At 56.5% G+C, this 15,764-nt stretch overlaps 1 protein-coding gene across 1 annotated transcript in view; it reads right to left on the minus strand.

Annotated features, from left to right (window-relative positions):
• The window catches only part of AJAP1 (adherens junctions associated protein 1), a 136,409-nt gene that overhangs the window by 60,426 nt on the left and 60,219 nt on the right, over positions 1–15,764 (minus strand). Inside the window, exon 2 of the mRNA XM_046660091.1 lies at positions 14,443–15,239. Coding sequence (XP_046516047.1) covers positions 14,443–15,239 — 797 coding nt within the window. The remainder of the gene's footprint in view (positions 1–14,442; positions 15,240–15,764) is intronic.

Here is a 15,764-nt window from a genome sequence, read left to right on the forward strand (position 1 = left end):
GGAAAACCCGCCTACCTTTGTCAGCCTGAGTCCTCCCCAGACACTTCAGTTCTAACATAAAAGTTTTAAAGTAAAGCCCCCATTGGAAGGAATGTCCTGGGGCCGGCTCAGTGGGGAATGCTGCCCTAATGTGACCTCTCAGGCCACAGATGGGTCAGGTGACCTGGATGTGAATCCTGGGTTGGCTACTAACAGGCAGTGGGGCCCAGGGCAGCACAGGCTCTTTTCGAGCCTCATTCCCATGGTGGGAGGAGGCAGGTATCCAACAGAAGGCTTCCTTGTTCATGACACAGGCCGTCCTTGAGCGTTGGTCATGCTCATGGCCGTAGGCCAGGCACCAGGGGACTCAAGGACGGGATGGATGCAGCCCCATCCCAGGGAGCTTACTCAACTCCTAGGCTGGCATGTCCCCGAGGACCAGAGGAACGGGGATGCTCAGCGCAAGGGCAGGGAAGGGGCGTGAGATGTTCCGCACAGCATCTGAGTGAGGGGCTGCCCACCCCCACCTATATCGGGGACCGCCCATCCTGCTGCTCTTCCATCAGCTTTGCCATAGCAGCGACTTTCCTCCTCCCTGCCTGCTGGGCAGTGGATGACCCTGCCGCGCGGGGTTCCCAGGGCCCTACCAAAGGAGACTTCTCCACACCTGGATGGGACTCCCCTCCTGCAGGCCACTGCCTGCACCCCGCCTGCAGGACCAGTTAGTCTCAGCTGAGCTGAGTGTCTCTAAGCTTCCCAGCTACCTGGAGCCTGCAGGGCAGCAGGCCAGTGGCTACATTCTTTTCTCCAAGACGCGACTGCTTTGCTCACTCTGGACACGAGCTGGAATTGCCCACAGTCGCCCACGTGGGGTGGTGGTGGACAATGGCAGGTGCAGCACGGGCTGGCCGTGCACATGCAGCCCTGGTGTGTGTGGAGACCAGGGCGTGGAGGGTCCGAGCAGGAGCAGAAGCCCCCTTGCTCAGGCTGGGCTTTGGCGACTTTGAAAAGCAGGAACATCGTTACCCTGTCTCTCCTTTTCTTTTCCTTTGTCTCTCCTAAAGACCTGCACGGCATTTCAGCCTGATGACCCCGCCCCACAGCTGTCTCTAAGCCCAGAAGCTGCCTTTTTCACACTGTTCACAAAGCTGATGTGGGGCGAGCTGTGGGCCAGGTGCTATGCTGGGGGCACAGGGGCTGCGGGACTTGGGGTGAGAGGTTTGTTCCTGTCCCTGAGGGAGCTCCGAGGCTGGGTGGTCACCCACAGAAAGTGCTGGGCTCAAAGCTGAGATTCGCTGTTATTGGCACTGGTTGGGGGCAGGGAGGCCAGACATCTGAGAAAAGTGACTATAAAACAAGGGGAGTCACGGTGAGGGCCAGGAGATGGGGACAAAGAATCCAGGGGTCTAGAGGTATGGGCGTCAATGGGAAGAGGGGCGGGGAGGGGAGGCGGCCGCTCCAGCTGAGGGATCCCAGGAGGCCTCCTCTCCTTCTAGGCTGCCAAATTCTTAACACAGGAGCCAGAGGGGCACCTCGCCACGGTGGGGCGTGGATGGGGATTTTAAGTGTCCCAACAGTGACCAACAGCTCGGCTGCCCCAAGGGTAAACTGCTGATGGGAAGGGAAAGCTGGGAAGGGGCCAGAAGGATGGCAGGCATGGGTTTTCAGGGTAGCTTAGGAAATGTGAAAACTTCCTGCCTCCCTCTCCTCGCCGCAGTCTCTGCTCTGCCCTACATGGCACCCACCTCATGGAAGGCTGGGTACCGCCAAGCAAGATGAGAGTGTCTGTTCTCCATTAAGTGGCAGCCCCCATGACCAGCCCAGATGCTTCAATTTTCCTAATAACGGCCGGGAGGCACTAGCAGGTCCCCAGCACCCACTGAGCCATCAAAGGCAGCCAGAACGTTGTGGCCTTGCTACACGTGTCTCCCGAGCCTTTGGGAACAGGCACTCCGCCTAATCTCCATGGTGGGGCGGCCCTCCACCTAGCCGATGGGGCTCCCAGTCTTCTGAGGACAAGCAGAGACCACGGATGGGGGTTCTGGATGCAGGGCCAGCCCTGGGTCTGGGGTCCACACACCCTGAATGTCGGCCCACGTCCCCATGGAGGCCCACGGAACATTCACTGCCAATAAAGCCTTGGCCTCAGAGGGAAGAATGAGGGACTCAGCACCTCCACCAGGAGCAAGGCCAGTCCTGGTGTGGCTGGAGAAGGCTGTTAAAGGGTGTGCTCCCACGGTCGCTCCCCACACCTGGGAAGGGGCTGACAGAAGGTGGGGAAAACGCCTGGGACGCTCAGTGCACCTGGTGGGGTTTGCCCAAGAACCAGTTCCGACTCGGGCAGGTGGGGTTGCAAGGCCCGGAGGAGGGGTGCAGGCACTGGTGCAGGGTGCAGTCTAGGACGCATTCTTGAGATTCCACTGACCCGTTAGGTGACCAGGTGGGGACACCGAGCTCACCTCACCAGGTGAGGGGTCACAGGTGAGGCCCAGGGCATTGCCAAGGCCAGTGGGGCAGAAGCAGCTTGCATGTTTTCGGACTGCCCTCCCACAGCTCCTGTTTGAACTCAGGGAGACACCAAATTCCTGCTCCTGACCAGGACCACCGCGTGCACCCCCCTCCGACATAAGCTCCAGCCCTACCACTTCCTTCCTTCTCTTCCAGAATCTGGCCTCCCTCCTGCCAGGAAGGCCCCAGGCCCGCATCCTCCCCAGCAACCTCCTTCCCTCCGGTCAGGCCTCACTTGCACACCTACCTCCAAGGGGCCCTCCTCGACCCCGCCGAAGTCAACCCCACCAACCCCATCACTTGGTCTGACTCTCTGCAGGTGCCACGGCCATCGGGAACGCCCTCCATCTACCTGCTTGTTGTCAGTCCCCACCTGCGAGGGCAGCACCTCCTCCGTGTCCCTCATGGGCACTGACCGCTCGAGCTAGATCCTCACCAGCGAGAAGGAGAAACATCTGCCGTGGGATCAGGCAGGGCTCCAGACGCACATCCTCACGGATGCCTCTCGCTCTCTCGACCACAAGCCCCACTTGTCCTGCGTAGCTTGACTGTGCATGATGTCGGCCTTTCAACAGACTTAGTGCCAATTCTTTGTCTCCTTAAGGACTCTGCTTCCACAATATCTCTTCTCCCCTCCATCAACAATTTTCATTCTCTACTGGACCATTCTCATTGGCAGGCCAATACACCTCAACATGCCCTCATTAAAAACCAGCAAAGCAAAACAAAACAAAACAAAACAGCAAATGGGGCCGGCCCAGTGGTGCAGGGGTTAACTTCACAGATTCCACTTTGGTGGCCCAGGGTTCACCGGTTTGGATCCTGGGTTCGGACCTACGCACCACTGGTCAAGCTGTGCTATAGCAGGGGTCCCACATATAAAGTAGAGGAAGATGAGCACTGATGTTAGTTTAGGGCTGATCTTCCTCAAAAAAAAAAAGAAAACCCCAGGAAAAATTCTCTCCCCTCTGTAGTCCTCTACCCTGTGCATCCCCAATCTCCTTCAGACCAAACTCCTCAAAATCTCAGGCTCCCCCACGGCCTCCACTCGCTCGCCCCACCTCTTCCTCCACTCCCCTCCAGGGGGCTTTCTCTTATCCAGCGTCCGACTGCCTAACCTTGACAAGGACGAAGGTGATGGGTACCTTGTGCTCATCCCTCTTGCCTCCCAGGAGCTCTGACATGGACCACTCGGCCCCCCACTTCATCCCTTCCTCCTCCCCTCCCCCTGCTCCTTTCCCCCCCCCCACCCCCGCTTCTCCCCTCCCTCCTCCTCCCCCTTGGAGAGACCCTTCCTTCTCCAGGCTCCCACGGGGCCGCCCTCTGCTTCCCCTCCCTGGGCACCCTGTCTCATGCTTAGCTAACTCTCCAGGGCCTGTCCTCCATCCCTCTCTCATGCCGTCCACACCCCCTCCAGGTCCACTTGACCTTCCACACCACTTAGACACCGGATGGCTCTTGAATCTCCACCCTAGGCCAGGCCCTTCCCCGGCTGCAGACTCACAAACCCAGGAGTTCCACAGACATCCCCTCTGGAGCAGCTAACACGGCAGCTTAAACTCAACGTGGCCCAAAGGGGCTGCTGACTGCTCTCTGATCTGCGCCCACCCCAGCTTCCCCATCTCGGTCAAAGGCACCACTTGCAGTTGAAGACACAGGTTGCTCAGACCAAAGACTTGGGAGGCCTTCTAGATTGTTCTCTTTCCTTCACTTCCACCTCTCCCTTGGATTCCCACCATCACCCCTGCTCCCAGCCCACTGCCTCTTGTCCTCCTCCCATGGACTGTCCTCCAGAGCCCTCAGGAGCATCGACGGGACCACATCACTCTGTTTATCCCAACACACTCAGAATAAACCCAGAGCCCTCACGACTCCCTCAGACCACCCTTGGGGCCTAGCCGCAGCCCAGCGCTCTGACCTTGCCCACTCCGATTCAAGTGATAGGCCACATCAGGGTCCTTCTGTCCCTTATCCCACCATGTTCTTTCCACCTCAGCTCCCTGCCTCCCTCTTCTTTATCATTCAGGTCTCAAATGCCAGCTCCTCGGGGCCCTGGCTCCCGCGGCCATACTTACCCGCCCCAGCCTGGGTACCTTCTCCTCCCACACCTCCGTACCTGGAGTTGGCTTATTTACATCTGTATGCGGGGGTGGGAGGGTCTGTCTGCTGCCCCCAGAGGGAAGAGGGACTGGGTGTGTATTACCTTCTGATGTAACCACAGCACCTGGGACATCATAGGCGCTCAATAAACACTTTCAAGTGAATGACTGATAGATCTATAGAGGGCGAGGCCAGTGAGAGGCCAAGCATTTTGATCTCTGACCTATTCGTGAAGCTCAATTTATACAAAGGAAGGTTTCATTTTCTCCAAACCCCAGTGGCTCCCAAGGCCTCTGGGCAGCTCTGGACTTGCGGGCGGTGGGGAGGCCAGCAACAGTGAGGGTCAGTCTCAGACGGTCCTCAGGTCTGCTTTTTCTCCAGCACTAGCGGCCCTGGGGGTAGGATGAGGACCTGCAATTCCCCCAGCCTCTGCCGGAGAAAACCCCAGGCACTCCAGACCCCCAGCCACGGCTGACAAAAGCTCCTCCCACTGTAGTGCGTTGAATGGCAGCCCCCCCAAAAGATATGCCCATGTCCTACCCCTGGAACCTGTGAATGTGACCTTACTTAGAAAAAGGATCTGTGCAGATGTAATTAAGATAAGGATCTTGAGATGAGACCTTCCTGGAGTATCTGGGTGGGCCCTAAATCCAATGGCTGGTGTCCTTGTAAGAAGAGGAGAGACACAGACACAGAGGGAAAATGCCATGTGAAGATGGAGGCAGAGGTTGGGGTGATGTGGCCACAAGCCAAGAGATGTCTGCAGCCACCAGAAGCTGGAAAAGGCAGGAAAGATCTTTCCCTAGAGCTCTCGGAGAGAGTGCGGCCCTGCCGACATCTTGATTTTGGACTTTTGGTCTCCAGAACTGTGAGAGAATGAACGTCTGCTGTTTCAAGACCCCCAGCTCGTGGCGATTCGTTACCTTGGCCCCAGGAAACTCATACACAGATGGAGGCTGGCCTTACATGCACAGTATTCAGGTGAAGGAAAGGGGCAGGACTAACCCCGGGTGGAGGGTTGCCCCTGGAATGTCCAGGACTAGAGCAGGGATTCTCGGGGGCAAGGGACATCTAGGAACGTGGGGGACATGTTTGGTTGTCACAGTGACTGACATTCGTTGAGTAGGGCCAGGATGCGACCTGCTCTGCAGAGCAGAGAAGGGACGTGCTCACCCACAGATGGCCCTCTGTCCCGTGCCACTTCTGAGCGTGGTGTCCCGCGTTCCTGCCACAACCACCCTGAGCCCGGACAGCCTCCTCCCGTTCCACGTACGAACCCGGAGTGTTTTTTGCAAGGTTCCTTTTCTTTCTTTCTGCTTTTTCTCCCCAAATTCCCCCAGTACATAGTTGTATATTGTAGTTGTGGGTCCTTCTAGTTGTGGCAATTTGCAAGGTTTTAATAGGCACCGAAGTTTCCAAGAACACAACCACTATGTACATCAAAAGAAGGCGCTATTATTTTTGTGCCAAACATCACCAAGAGCTGTTCACCATTTCGGAAGGTCACCTGCCCTCGTTGCCCAGACGATACACCATCTCAGCTGGTGTTGCCATCAAGTTCCTGCTCATGCCACACGGCGGGGTGAGCCTGTGACTGTCTCATCACACCGTCTGTGGAAGACGAGCGCAGGTCAGCCTTCGCCATAAGCTACTCTCCTTCCTGTGTCCTCTGGATTACAGTTGGGGCACGATATGAGTTTCCAGAACCAGTGGTTGAGGCAGCTTATATGTTCTATGAAAAGGTGCCTCGGGAGTGAGTAGAGGGGCCTCACAAATATGTATTATAAATAACACGCAGGCCCTGGCTCTGGATGGCCAGGAAGCCCGCTCCAGGTGCTGGGCTGGCCTGTCTTCCTCCTGCTCCCTGGCAGTCTTCATCCAACTCAGCATTCTCCAGTGGCCTCTATCCTCGTGGCCTTTCTTCCTGCCCCCACCCACCCCGCCCGATGACACGGAGTTTCTCCTTGCGGAGGTGGGAATAGTGATGGGGACCAGATGTGCATCTCTCAGCAGCTCTGCCTTGGGTCCCAGGACACATCCATGGAATCCTGGCTGGGGCCCAAGCTGCCGGCCTTTCTGGATAGCATGTGAAATCGCACGGTGGGGCATCTGACTCTCCCACCCACCTTGGCATGGGCTCTGCTGACAGACAGGCCCCCTGGAGCTTCTAGAAGGCCCAAGAAGATAGAGAAGTGTCATATACTGGACTTACACCAAGAACTTGCAAGTGAATAAGGAAATCAGCCTCCTCTTGGATTTAGGCCCCCACCCAAGATGTCCTGAAGCTTCCGGCAGCCCTGCGTGAAAAGGGCCCCGGTCGGGGGTGAGGAGAGCTGCGTCCAGGCCCACCTGCCCCCAACTCACCAGTGATGAGCCTCCCCCAGTGTCAGCACTGTCCCTTCCATGGGAGCTTTTGAGAAGATGACAAGTGGAGCCTGTGCTTGGCAACTTGGAAAGTGATGTTCAGGCTACTTAAAGGGAGGGGCGTGTGTGCAGGGGAGGGCCTAGAGAGAGGAAGCTGTCCCCTTGCAAAGGACGTGCAGACTGACCACTCCAGGCCTCCCCCCATCCCCTCCCAGGTATGGACCCCTGTGACGGGGCTCTCACAAACCACATGCGGGGGGTTGCTGCTGATCTGGCACATTACGGTGGGGGGGGGGGGGTGGTGTCAGCTGATGGCTTCCTGGGGTAGGTGTGACTGTCTGAAGCTTTCCAGGGCAGAGAAAAGCCACAAAACAACTAGAACAGCTCTGGCCGGGCAACTGCATGTCCTGACCCTAATACCTTTCAGGAGGGTGCTGCGGGAGACAGCACAAGTGCTATTCCATCCCCCCAACGCAGCCGCAAAGCAAGGTGGACTGTGCGTGGACTGGGCCTTCTGACCGACACCCTCTGTCTGCTCAGCTTCCCCCTGGCTTAACATGGCCAATTCTCAAACGACCCCGCGAGGTAGAAATTATTTCCCAGCTCTTCAGGCAAAGAAGCCAGGACTCCCTAAAGTCACATGGCACAGCCAAGCACCCTCCCTGTCCAGCGTCAGTGGGCAACCAGGGCCTGGGCCAGGTCCGGGTCAAGGCAGGGGCAGCTTCGTCCCCCACAGGTCCCATATGTCGGTCACCTATGTGGGGAGAGTCTGAGCCTCCACTCCTGTGACATGCTCGGCATCTCCACTGCCGGAAGAAACTTCTAGAAAGGGAAACTTACTCAGCTCTATTATTGCTTGGTCATTACCTCCCAGCGACAGACTTCAAGGCGGAGATTCACTGAACCACATCGAGAGCAAAGACCCGAGGCCTCGTCTTCCCGTCTGACCATATGGCACGCCCATCACGCATCTGCCCGTGATCTTGGCTGAGTCTCCGGAGCTGGCGGCTGCCGCCGGGGAGCGCTGGAGCTTCAGGGGAACCCACCTGCCGCAAGGGTGCTGCCGCCGCTTCTCCTACAGGTATCTTCAGTGGGGCCCTTTCGAGTTAGACACCTGTGATGCGGGGCCGCTCGCGGGCAGGGGCCGAGGGAGGGGCTCACCCAGCTCAGGGAAAGGGCGACTCCTCCCCCAAAAAGGCAGCTCTGACGTCCAGTCCGCAGCTGTCTGCCCTGCTGCCCCCAGAGCTGGCCAGGGCACAGGACCCGTTGGGCTCCTGCCCCCACCCCAGCCAGGACTTCAGACTGTTGATGCTGGAAGGGAGTGGGGGCAAAGCTCCCCGCTAATGTCACTAATGACAAAACCAAGAGGGAAGTCGCGCCGAAGCCATTTTTCTAGCTACGGGCAGAAGGAACGCAGGGCCACGGCGGTGCAGAACCAGAGGAGGGCCCTCAAGGGTTTTCTCATCCAGCGTCTGTTCTAGAGGCAAGGAGACTGAGTCTCGGGGGGCTGCCTGCTTGCTCCCTCTGCCGCCCAGGCCTCTGGGTGGGAGCTCTGGCCTCCTGCTTGGCGCTCAGCCCTGTCACCCACCCAGTATCTCCCCCTGATCCTCTGTTCTCCTGCACCTCATCCTCACCCTCGGGACTCATTTGCTCACCGAGCCTGGCTGAGCCTTCCCTTCCCACCTGGAACAGCCCCTCCTGCTCTGATCCACGTTTCCAGAATAACAATTATGCCATTGCCTAAGTTGTGGCTCTGTGACATTTCCTCTTCCGTCCTTAACTGTCAATTCTCTCCTGTGCGAGCATCTGTCCTTACCTGTCTGGCTTTCCCACTAGATTTTAAACTCCTTGAAAAGAGGGCAAGGGGCTGGGCTTTCCATACCCCGCCCCCTCCTCCAACCAAGATGCAGTGTTTAATTCAACTAAGTACGGAGTTGATGTTCCCTGTGCAACTGATCAGCAGCCAGGAATTGTACAGTCGGCCCTCTTAACATAGCCAAATAAAAATTCTAAAAATGATGTTCTGTCTAATATTTAATCTCAACACTTAGAAGCATTTCCCTGTGAGGGGATGAAAATCATAAATTCACTCCACCGTTTATCAAACGGATCTGTTATCAGTCCAGCGTTTACTGAAGCGCCGGACGTAAGGAAGACACATTCTCCAGGGGTGTGTGTGGCCCCAGCAGCTCCCGGACACCTGAGACCTGAATAGCCGCGGCCCCAGTCGTCACCCCCGGAGGAGACTGACTTCCAGCTCGGACCTCCCTGCAGCTCTGCGGGGCCCAGGCAGGTGAGTCGAGCTCGAGGCTCCCAGGTAGAAAGTGCGCTGGGAGAGATGCCGAGGTTCTGCAGGAATTCAAGAACCTTCTGATCCCTGACGTGCTCTCAGAAGGAGAATGAGGCCTGGGGGAAACAAAGGCGCTGAAGAAGCACTGACTGCGGTAAGTGTGAGCGAGGAGCATGAGAAAGGGAACCAGAGACAGCCGCGATGCGCCCCCCCCAGAACTCCAGGCTGGCCTTAATGAGTCGGAGCTCATTTACCCGCTGGGTGTGAACACAGCTTTGCTCAGCAAAGGCAGAGGAGCGCCCTGGGAGGCCGGACGGGGCCAGAGAGCTGTCGGCAGACACACGCGATCCCCAGACAGGTCGTCATCCAAAACCGCAGCCGGCAGGATGGGCCACAGCCGGCGGGACATGGCGACCACATCCATTCAGAAGGCCCCACTTAAGACCCTACGGGCCAGCCTTGCCCACTACAGAGCATCGAACGTTTAGCGGAGCTCCGAACGCTCATTTGTTCCTTGACGCTTTTATCCCAATTAAGCCACTCAAAACTTTTGAAGTTCATGAGTCATTTGCTTCAAATATCTTTAAATTAAGGACAGATTCACTTCCCTGGTAGCAAACAGCCAGCCAGTTAATTAAAAAGGTCTCAGCATCGAAACCACCATCGCAGCTGCCAGCAGAGGGGAGGAGCATGTCCCCTTCCCGCAACCGGGTGGCATCTCACGCCCTCCACTCAGATCTGATCCTGCACAGAGAAAACAGCGCATCCCCTGAGCCCTGCGCCCAAGGCTGCAGCGCTACGCAGGTCAGCCGAGCGACAGAGCACAAGGAGACGACCCCCGCCCATCCCTCGTGCCTACAGAGGGACACACCTAAAGGACACTGAGGGCCTCCTGGTGACAAGGACAAAGCAACTTGGAAATCATCCTTGGAAACGCATGAATGAATTTCAATGTGAAAATTACCAGGACTGGGATGACATCTGAGCCTTCGCATCCTTGAGCAGCTGGGTGTCACTAATACGTGATTGATCCAAGTGGGAACCAATCCTGAATGACAATGGGATCTAAAGGGCCTCTTGGTCCCTTCTGAGGGGGGCACCTTCCGAGTCAGGGACATGAACTGTTGAAGAAAGTGCCAGATGCGTCTACAGGCCGGAGAGTGTCGGGGCCGGGGTGCCAGCGGGCAGGGTCTAAGAAGGTCAGGTGCAGGAGACGCTTACAGAGCACTGGCAGTGTGCGAGTGCCCGCGGCCCAGCAGGTCCCACAGCAGGCAAAGGCAGCCACCCAGCCAGCCGGCTTGCGTTCCCCACAGCTCCCTTTGTGGGTTTTAAGATTAAAGCCCAGGAAATGACTTTCTGTTTTTCTCCCAGGAGACTTTGTCATTCCAGACTCAGAACACAAGCCGCAAGAGAGCTGTCGCAGAAGGATGGCACTTCGCTGTGGGGAGCCCTCATCTCTCGACCTTAAGTGAACTTCTGACCCATCTGACACTCACCCTCTGCCAGCACTGGGCGAGGCTGGAGCTCAGTGCCTCGGGCAACCTGAGCCAGGTGATTTTCCATTCTGAGTGGTTCCTGGCTAGCACCACCTACACCTCTGCATGGAGCACCAAGGTCAGGGATGAGGACGTGGGACCTCATCAAAGGACCACACAGTGGAGCAGCAAATGGAGCTGCAAGCTGGTGGAGCAGATCATTACAAAGACAACAATCATCATTATCACCATCACCATCATCATCATCATCACCATCATCACCACCACCACCATTATCTCCATCATCATCTGCTCCATCATCATCACCTTAATCACCAACATCATCACCATCAACATCATCATGTACACCACCATCATCATCACCATCACCACCACCATCATCTCCATCATCATAATTACTGTCATCATTATCATCACCATCATCACCATTATCTCCATCATCGTCTGCTCCATCATTATCATCACCTTCATTGCCAAAATCATCACCATCAACATCACCACTGCCATCCTCATCACTTTCATCATCACCACCATCATCATCATTATTATATTAACAGCAGCAAACACGTATTGAGCAGCTTTTATGTGTCAGGCACTGAGCACCTGGCATGCACTATCTCACTTAATCTTTACAACATTGTGAGACGGTTAATTCTGTAATTCCCTTTGAGGCACAGAGAGGACAAGCAAGTGACCCAAGTCCGGCTAATACAAGTGAGGCCAGGAATCTGAAGGGAGGCAGGGGCACTCTCAAGCACTACATTAAAACCAAGAGGGACTTCCCAGTCACTTCCCTTGCAGGGTGATTCCTGCAAGAGGGCCCCTTTAACAATTCCAGCAGGTATTCCACGTAATGTTGACCCCTGAGGGATTTCAGAATGCCCCAAATCACCAGCCACCTGCCCTCCCATGCCCAGCAATGCCTTTGCTACAGACAGACAAGAAGACATAACACACCCCTTCTAAACATTTCTCTACAGAAGCAAAAATAAAACTCGCAACTTCCAAGCTTTGATTCCAGACATCCCTCCTTGGACAGCAGAACTGACAATGAATTCTCCATAGCACTTTCTAAAACCCTAATTCCAGACTTTATGTGGCCCAGCAATGAGTGGGCAAAGCTGGGTGTGTCTAAAATGACAAGATTCCCTGGGGGCACACTTGCCCTTGACACCTGCAACCCTCTCCTTGGAGTCACTCTTGCTGGGTATAAAAACTGGCGTGTATGGTGGAGTCTTGGGTGCCAGGCCCCATGGCTTGTACGCTGTGTTGACTCACTGAGTCTTCACAGCAACCGTAGAGGAGAGACATTTCTAAGCTTTACTTTGCTGATGAAGAAAATGAAGCCAATAGAGAAGAGACCTTGCCCAGGGTCACACGGCAACATGCAGCAGAGCCCAGATTCACATGCAGATCTGCAGGCTGGAAGCACACACTGCTAACTGCAGCATGCACAGCCTCCCGGACTGCAGCACTGGGGTCCCCAAGACCACGCTCACTGCCTGAAATTTGCTCTGAGAAGTGTGGGTAGTGGTCATGCTCACAGAGACTCAGGGGCCCAGGTCTACATCGGATGCTGCAGGGGCGATGCGGACTCGGGGGGATCCTGCTTGGGCTCTCTGTGCACCGGGCTCGGGGCCCTTATGTAGGACCAGCTGTGCTCTGATGAACCCGGTTAGGAGAATCATCTCCACGTTTTCTCTCTCCCCTTTGCCTGGCCTGGAAGCCAAAGGACTGCTGGCTGTCCCTTCTCAGCATCCAGCATCACTTCCCAGAATTAACATTTCTCTGCATTAGAAGCAAATGCAGATATTTTCCCCCTTTTAAATTTGTTTTGCTAAACAAATTAATGTAGCACCAGATTATATTATGAAGAACCATAAATCTTTTCCAAGATAAGCATCTGTCGAGTCGGATTAGCGACATCCAATGTACTGTGAATTAATTTGCTAAGCCTTATAATGCTGTCCCGGGCGTCTAACTTAGTCATAACAAATGTAATTTGGAATAAATGGGAACCTGTTTTCTCATCCGTGTCTACAGAGTAAGTGACGTATGCAGAGGAGAGGACAGTAAGCGAATGCAGCACTAAATTCTATTATGATGATGGCTTGTGAGTTTATTGAGGTAAAAACAAATGCTTTGTGAACTGCTCGAGGGAGCTTGGCACAGAGCGGATGAACCGCAGGACTTGTGTGTCTGTAGATTCTGGAAGGAGGCTCGGAGGGAGGTGGCCTACGCGCAGCCCGCAGAGCCTTTCCCCTGGTCCTCTCCCGCTCACCTCGTCCACCCAGGGGCCCAGCCCCTGACCGCCGGCAAGGAGATGGAGCTGGGTTTGCTTTCACAGATATGTTGCTCTCTAGGGAAGAGAGCTCAGAATGAAAACTGTGGTTCTCTCGTCCGGTGAAGGAAGGAAGTAGGTCATGGAACAAAGGCCACCCCCTCCACGAAAACCTGTCCAACTACCGGCCGTGCCTGCCTGCCGGCCAGGATGCAGACTCTAGTGCAGACACTGAGCGCAGGGGAACGGTGGCATCTTTGAGGAGCAACTCTCTTCCGCCCCTGGCTCTGAAGAGGACCCGTGTGTAGGGGGCCAGCAGCCCAAACCCCGGAGGGTGTGAAGAAGCCCCCACCCCTTTGTGCTGATGACCAGAATTTGCCTCTCATTTTACGCAGTCAGCAAATACCGCTGTGTGTCCTGGACGTTCCTGCATGGATCCGATCTGTGAACTTTGGAGTCACGGCAGGGCGTGGGGCCACGGCCGGGTCACAGAGGCAAGGGGGATGGAGGCGGGTTGGAACACAGGAGTCCCGGACTCCGCGCTCTCCCTCAGCCGGCCACGAAGCCGGTACATGCCAGTGGCTACTGGTGAAGGGACAAGTTTTGGCCTGGGAGATTTCAAGGAGCAATTCTGAAGCACTTGGAGGAGAAGGTAAAGGAGGAGAAAGGAAAATGAGTATCTACATGGCAGTAGATATGTCAAAGCCAAGAAGTCATCCACATGCACCTGGAATAACGGAGGCAGAAGAGCCACAGCCACTCCCTCTGATCTGCGTCCTCCAAACACCTCCCAACGGGCCTCTGGCGAAAGACACTCACTCCCCAGCCTGAGTCAGTCCACGAAGCCTCAGCTAACAGCACAGGAAGTCCCTCCGCATCCCTGACCTCACTCTCTCCTGCTGCTCAAGTTGATTCCTAGTTCTGGACCAATCTGGCAGTTGCTCCTCCTTAGGGCCACACCCTTGAAGGTTTTGAAGACCCCACATGGCCCCTAACTCCCTCAGCAGATGTGCCCACATCTTATTCCCAAGGCCGGCCCAGACGACAAAGCTCCCCCATTTGGGAAGATGCGGCAGTGTGTCTGGTGGGGCTCAGATGCCCCCAACACGGGCATGGCGGGCACTACATCCACTTCCAGCCCCCGACTAAGGACAGAGGCTCTCCCTTTTTCTCCCAGCAGCCAGAGCAGCCTGGCTTCCTCCTCCTAGAGCACAACCATATTTGCCAGTATGCACCCATGTGCAAGTTCACAGACACACAACGCCCCATGCTTCCCCAGGTCCCACACCCAGCTCTCACCCTTCGTCGTTGTCTTAGTTTCTGCCAATGGGAAAGGCAGATTCCCACCAGGTAGCATCATGCAGGTACAGCTCAGCATCCCTCCCCTCCACAAGTGAACCCAACCGAAAGAGAGAGGGCCGTACCTGAGGTCTCCCCCAGAATCCGCGGGGGCTTGTCTTTGCTGGGACTGGTGGAAGGCTCCGTTGTGCTAAACCCAACTGGGATCCTATTCCTGGGGTCCAGGGGCTCGGTGACCCCCTTAGTCTGCAGTGTCATGGAAGTGGCCGTGGTGGCCGTGGTGGTGGTGGTCGTGGTGGCCACAGTTGTCTTCCGTGTTTGGAAGGTGGAGACGGTGGTGGGGCCGTAAAACCCCGGAAATGTGTTGGATTCTAGGGCCTCCTCCTCCCCCGTGGGCCCCCAGGCAATGAACTCCGTCTCTGTGGTGGGCCTGCTGCCTCGGAAGTCGAAGCTGTTGACCCCAGGCCCCTGCAGGTGCCTCTTCCCCCTCCGCAGGAGGGCCTGCTGGTCCGTGGTGGCCCCACTGCCTGCCGGGGACGCTGCCGACGAGGAGGAGGAGCTGAGGGCAGGGCTGGATTTTGCAGCAGCTGGGGGCTTGGTGAGCCCCCCTTTGGGCACCAGGGTGGCCACCTGTTCCCTGGGTCTGTGCGCCCGCTTGGCGCGGGGGCTCTGCAGCTGCCCGTGACCGCGCTCCACGCGGGGCGGCCGGGGGCTCCACGCCGGCACGGGGACCCGGGCTGGCTGTCCACTTTTAAAACTCCACAGGCGGAGGGGCCGGTGCGGCGGCCGCGGCAGGAGCCGGAACTCGGGGCCGGGGCCCAGGGACTCACACGTGGGCAGATCCATGGCGAGCTGAAACATGGCTATCAGTATCCAAGCATGGCTTCCGAGGGAGCAGCCCGGCCAGCGGATGCACATGGAACTGCGTGGAAGAGAGAGACAGCGTCAGTCAGCGTGGGGCGCAGGGCGGGCTCTGCCTGGGCGTCTGTCCACCCCCCACCGAGACAAAGAAACTCTCTTGTTGTAAGGAGCTTGAACTCTGACTTCAGAGGGGAACTGAACCCTTCATTAGTTCATTTCAAAGGCTCCTTAAGTGCGATCTATTAACCAGCATCTTGAAAGAACAGTCCCGACTGTGTGTTCGCAAGAGCCAGTGCCCGGCCTGCAGCTCAGGCTCCTCCCAGGAGCTTGCAGCCCCCACGGCTGGTCACTAACACACAGTCTACTGCACGGGAGGGACACCGAGCCTCAAAACCCCCCACTGATGACAGGATGGCTTCAAAGGGCTTCCGTTCTCTGCTTTGCTTACACCCAGAATAAAACCGAGGCACCAAGAGGACACAAGGTGAGGGAACAGCAGAGCCCGAACGCAGTCTACACCTCGGGCCAGAAGCCGGCGCTGTCCTCTAGGTCACAGAAGTTCCCCGGCCCCAGGCGGGTGACTCTG

Source organism: Equus quagga, chromosome 5 (genome assembly GCF_021613505.1).
Source record: "Equus quagga isolate Etosha38 chromosome 5, UCLA_HA_Equagga_1.0, whole genome shotgun sequence".
NCBI classification, from domain to species: domain Eukaryota; kingdom Metazoa; phylum Chordata; class Mammalia; order Perissodactyla; family Equidae; genus Equus; species Equus quagga.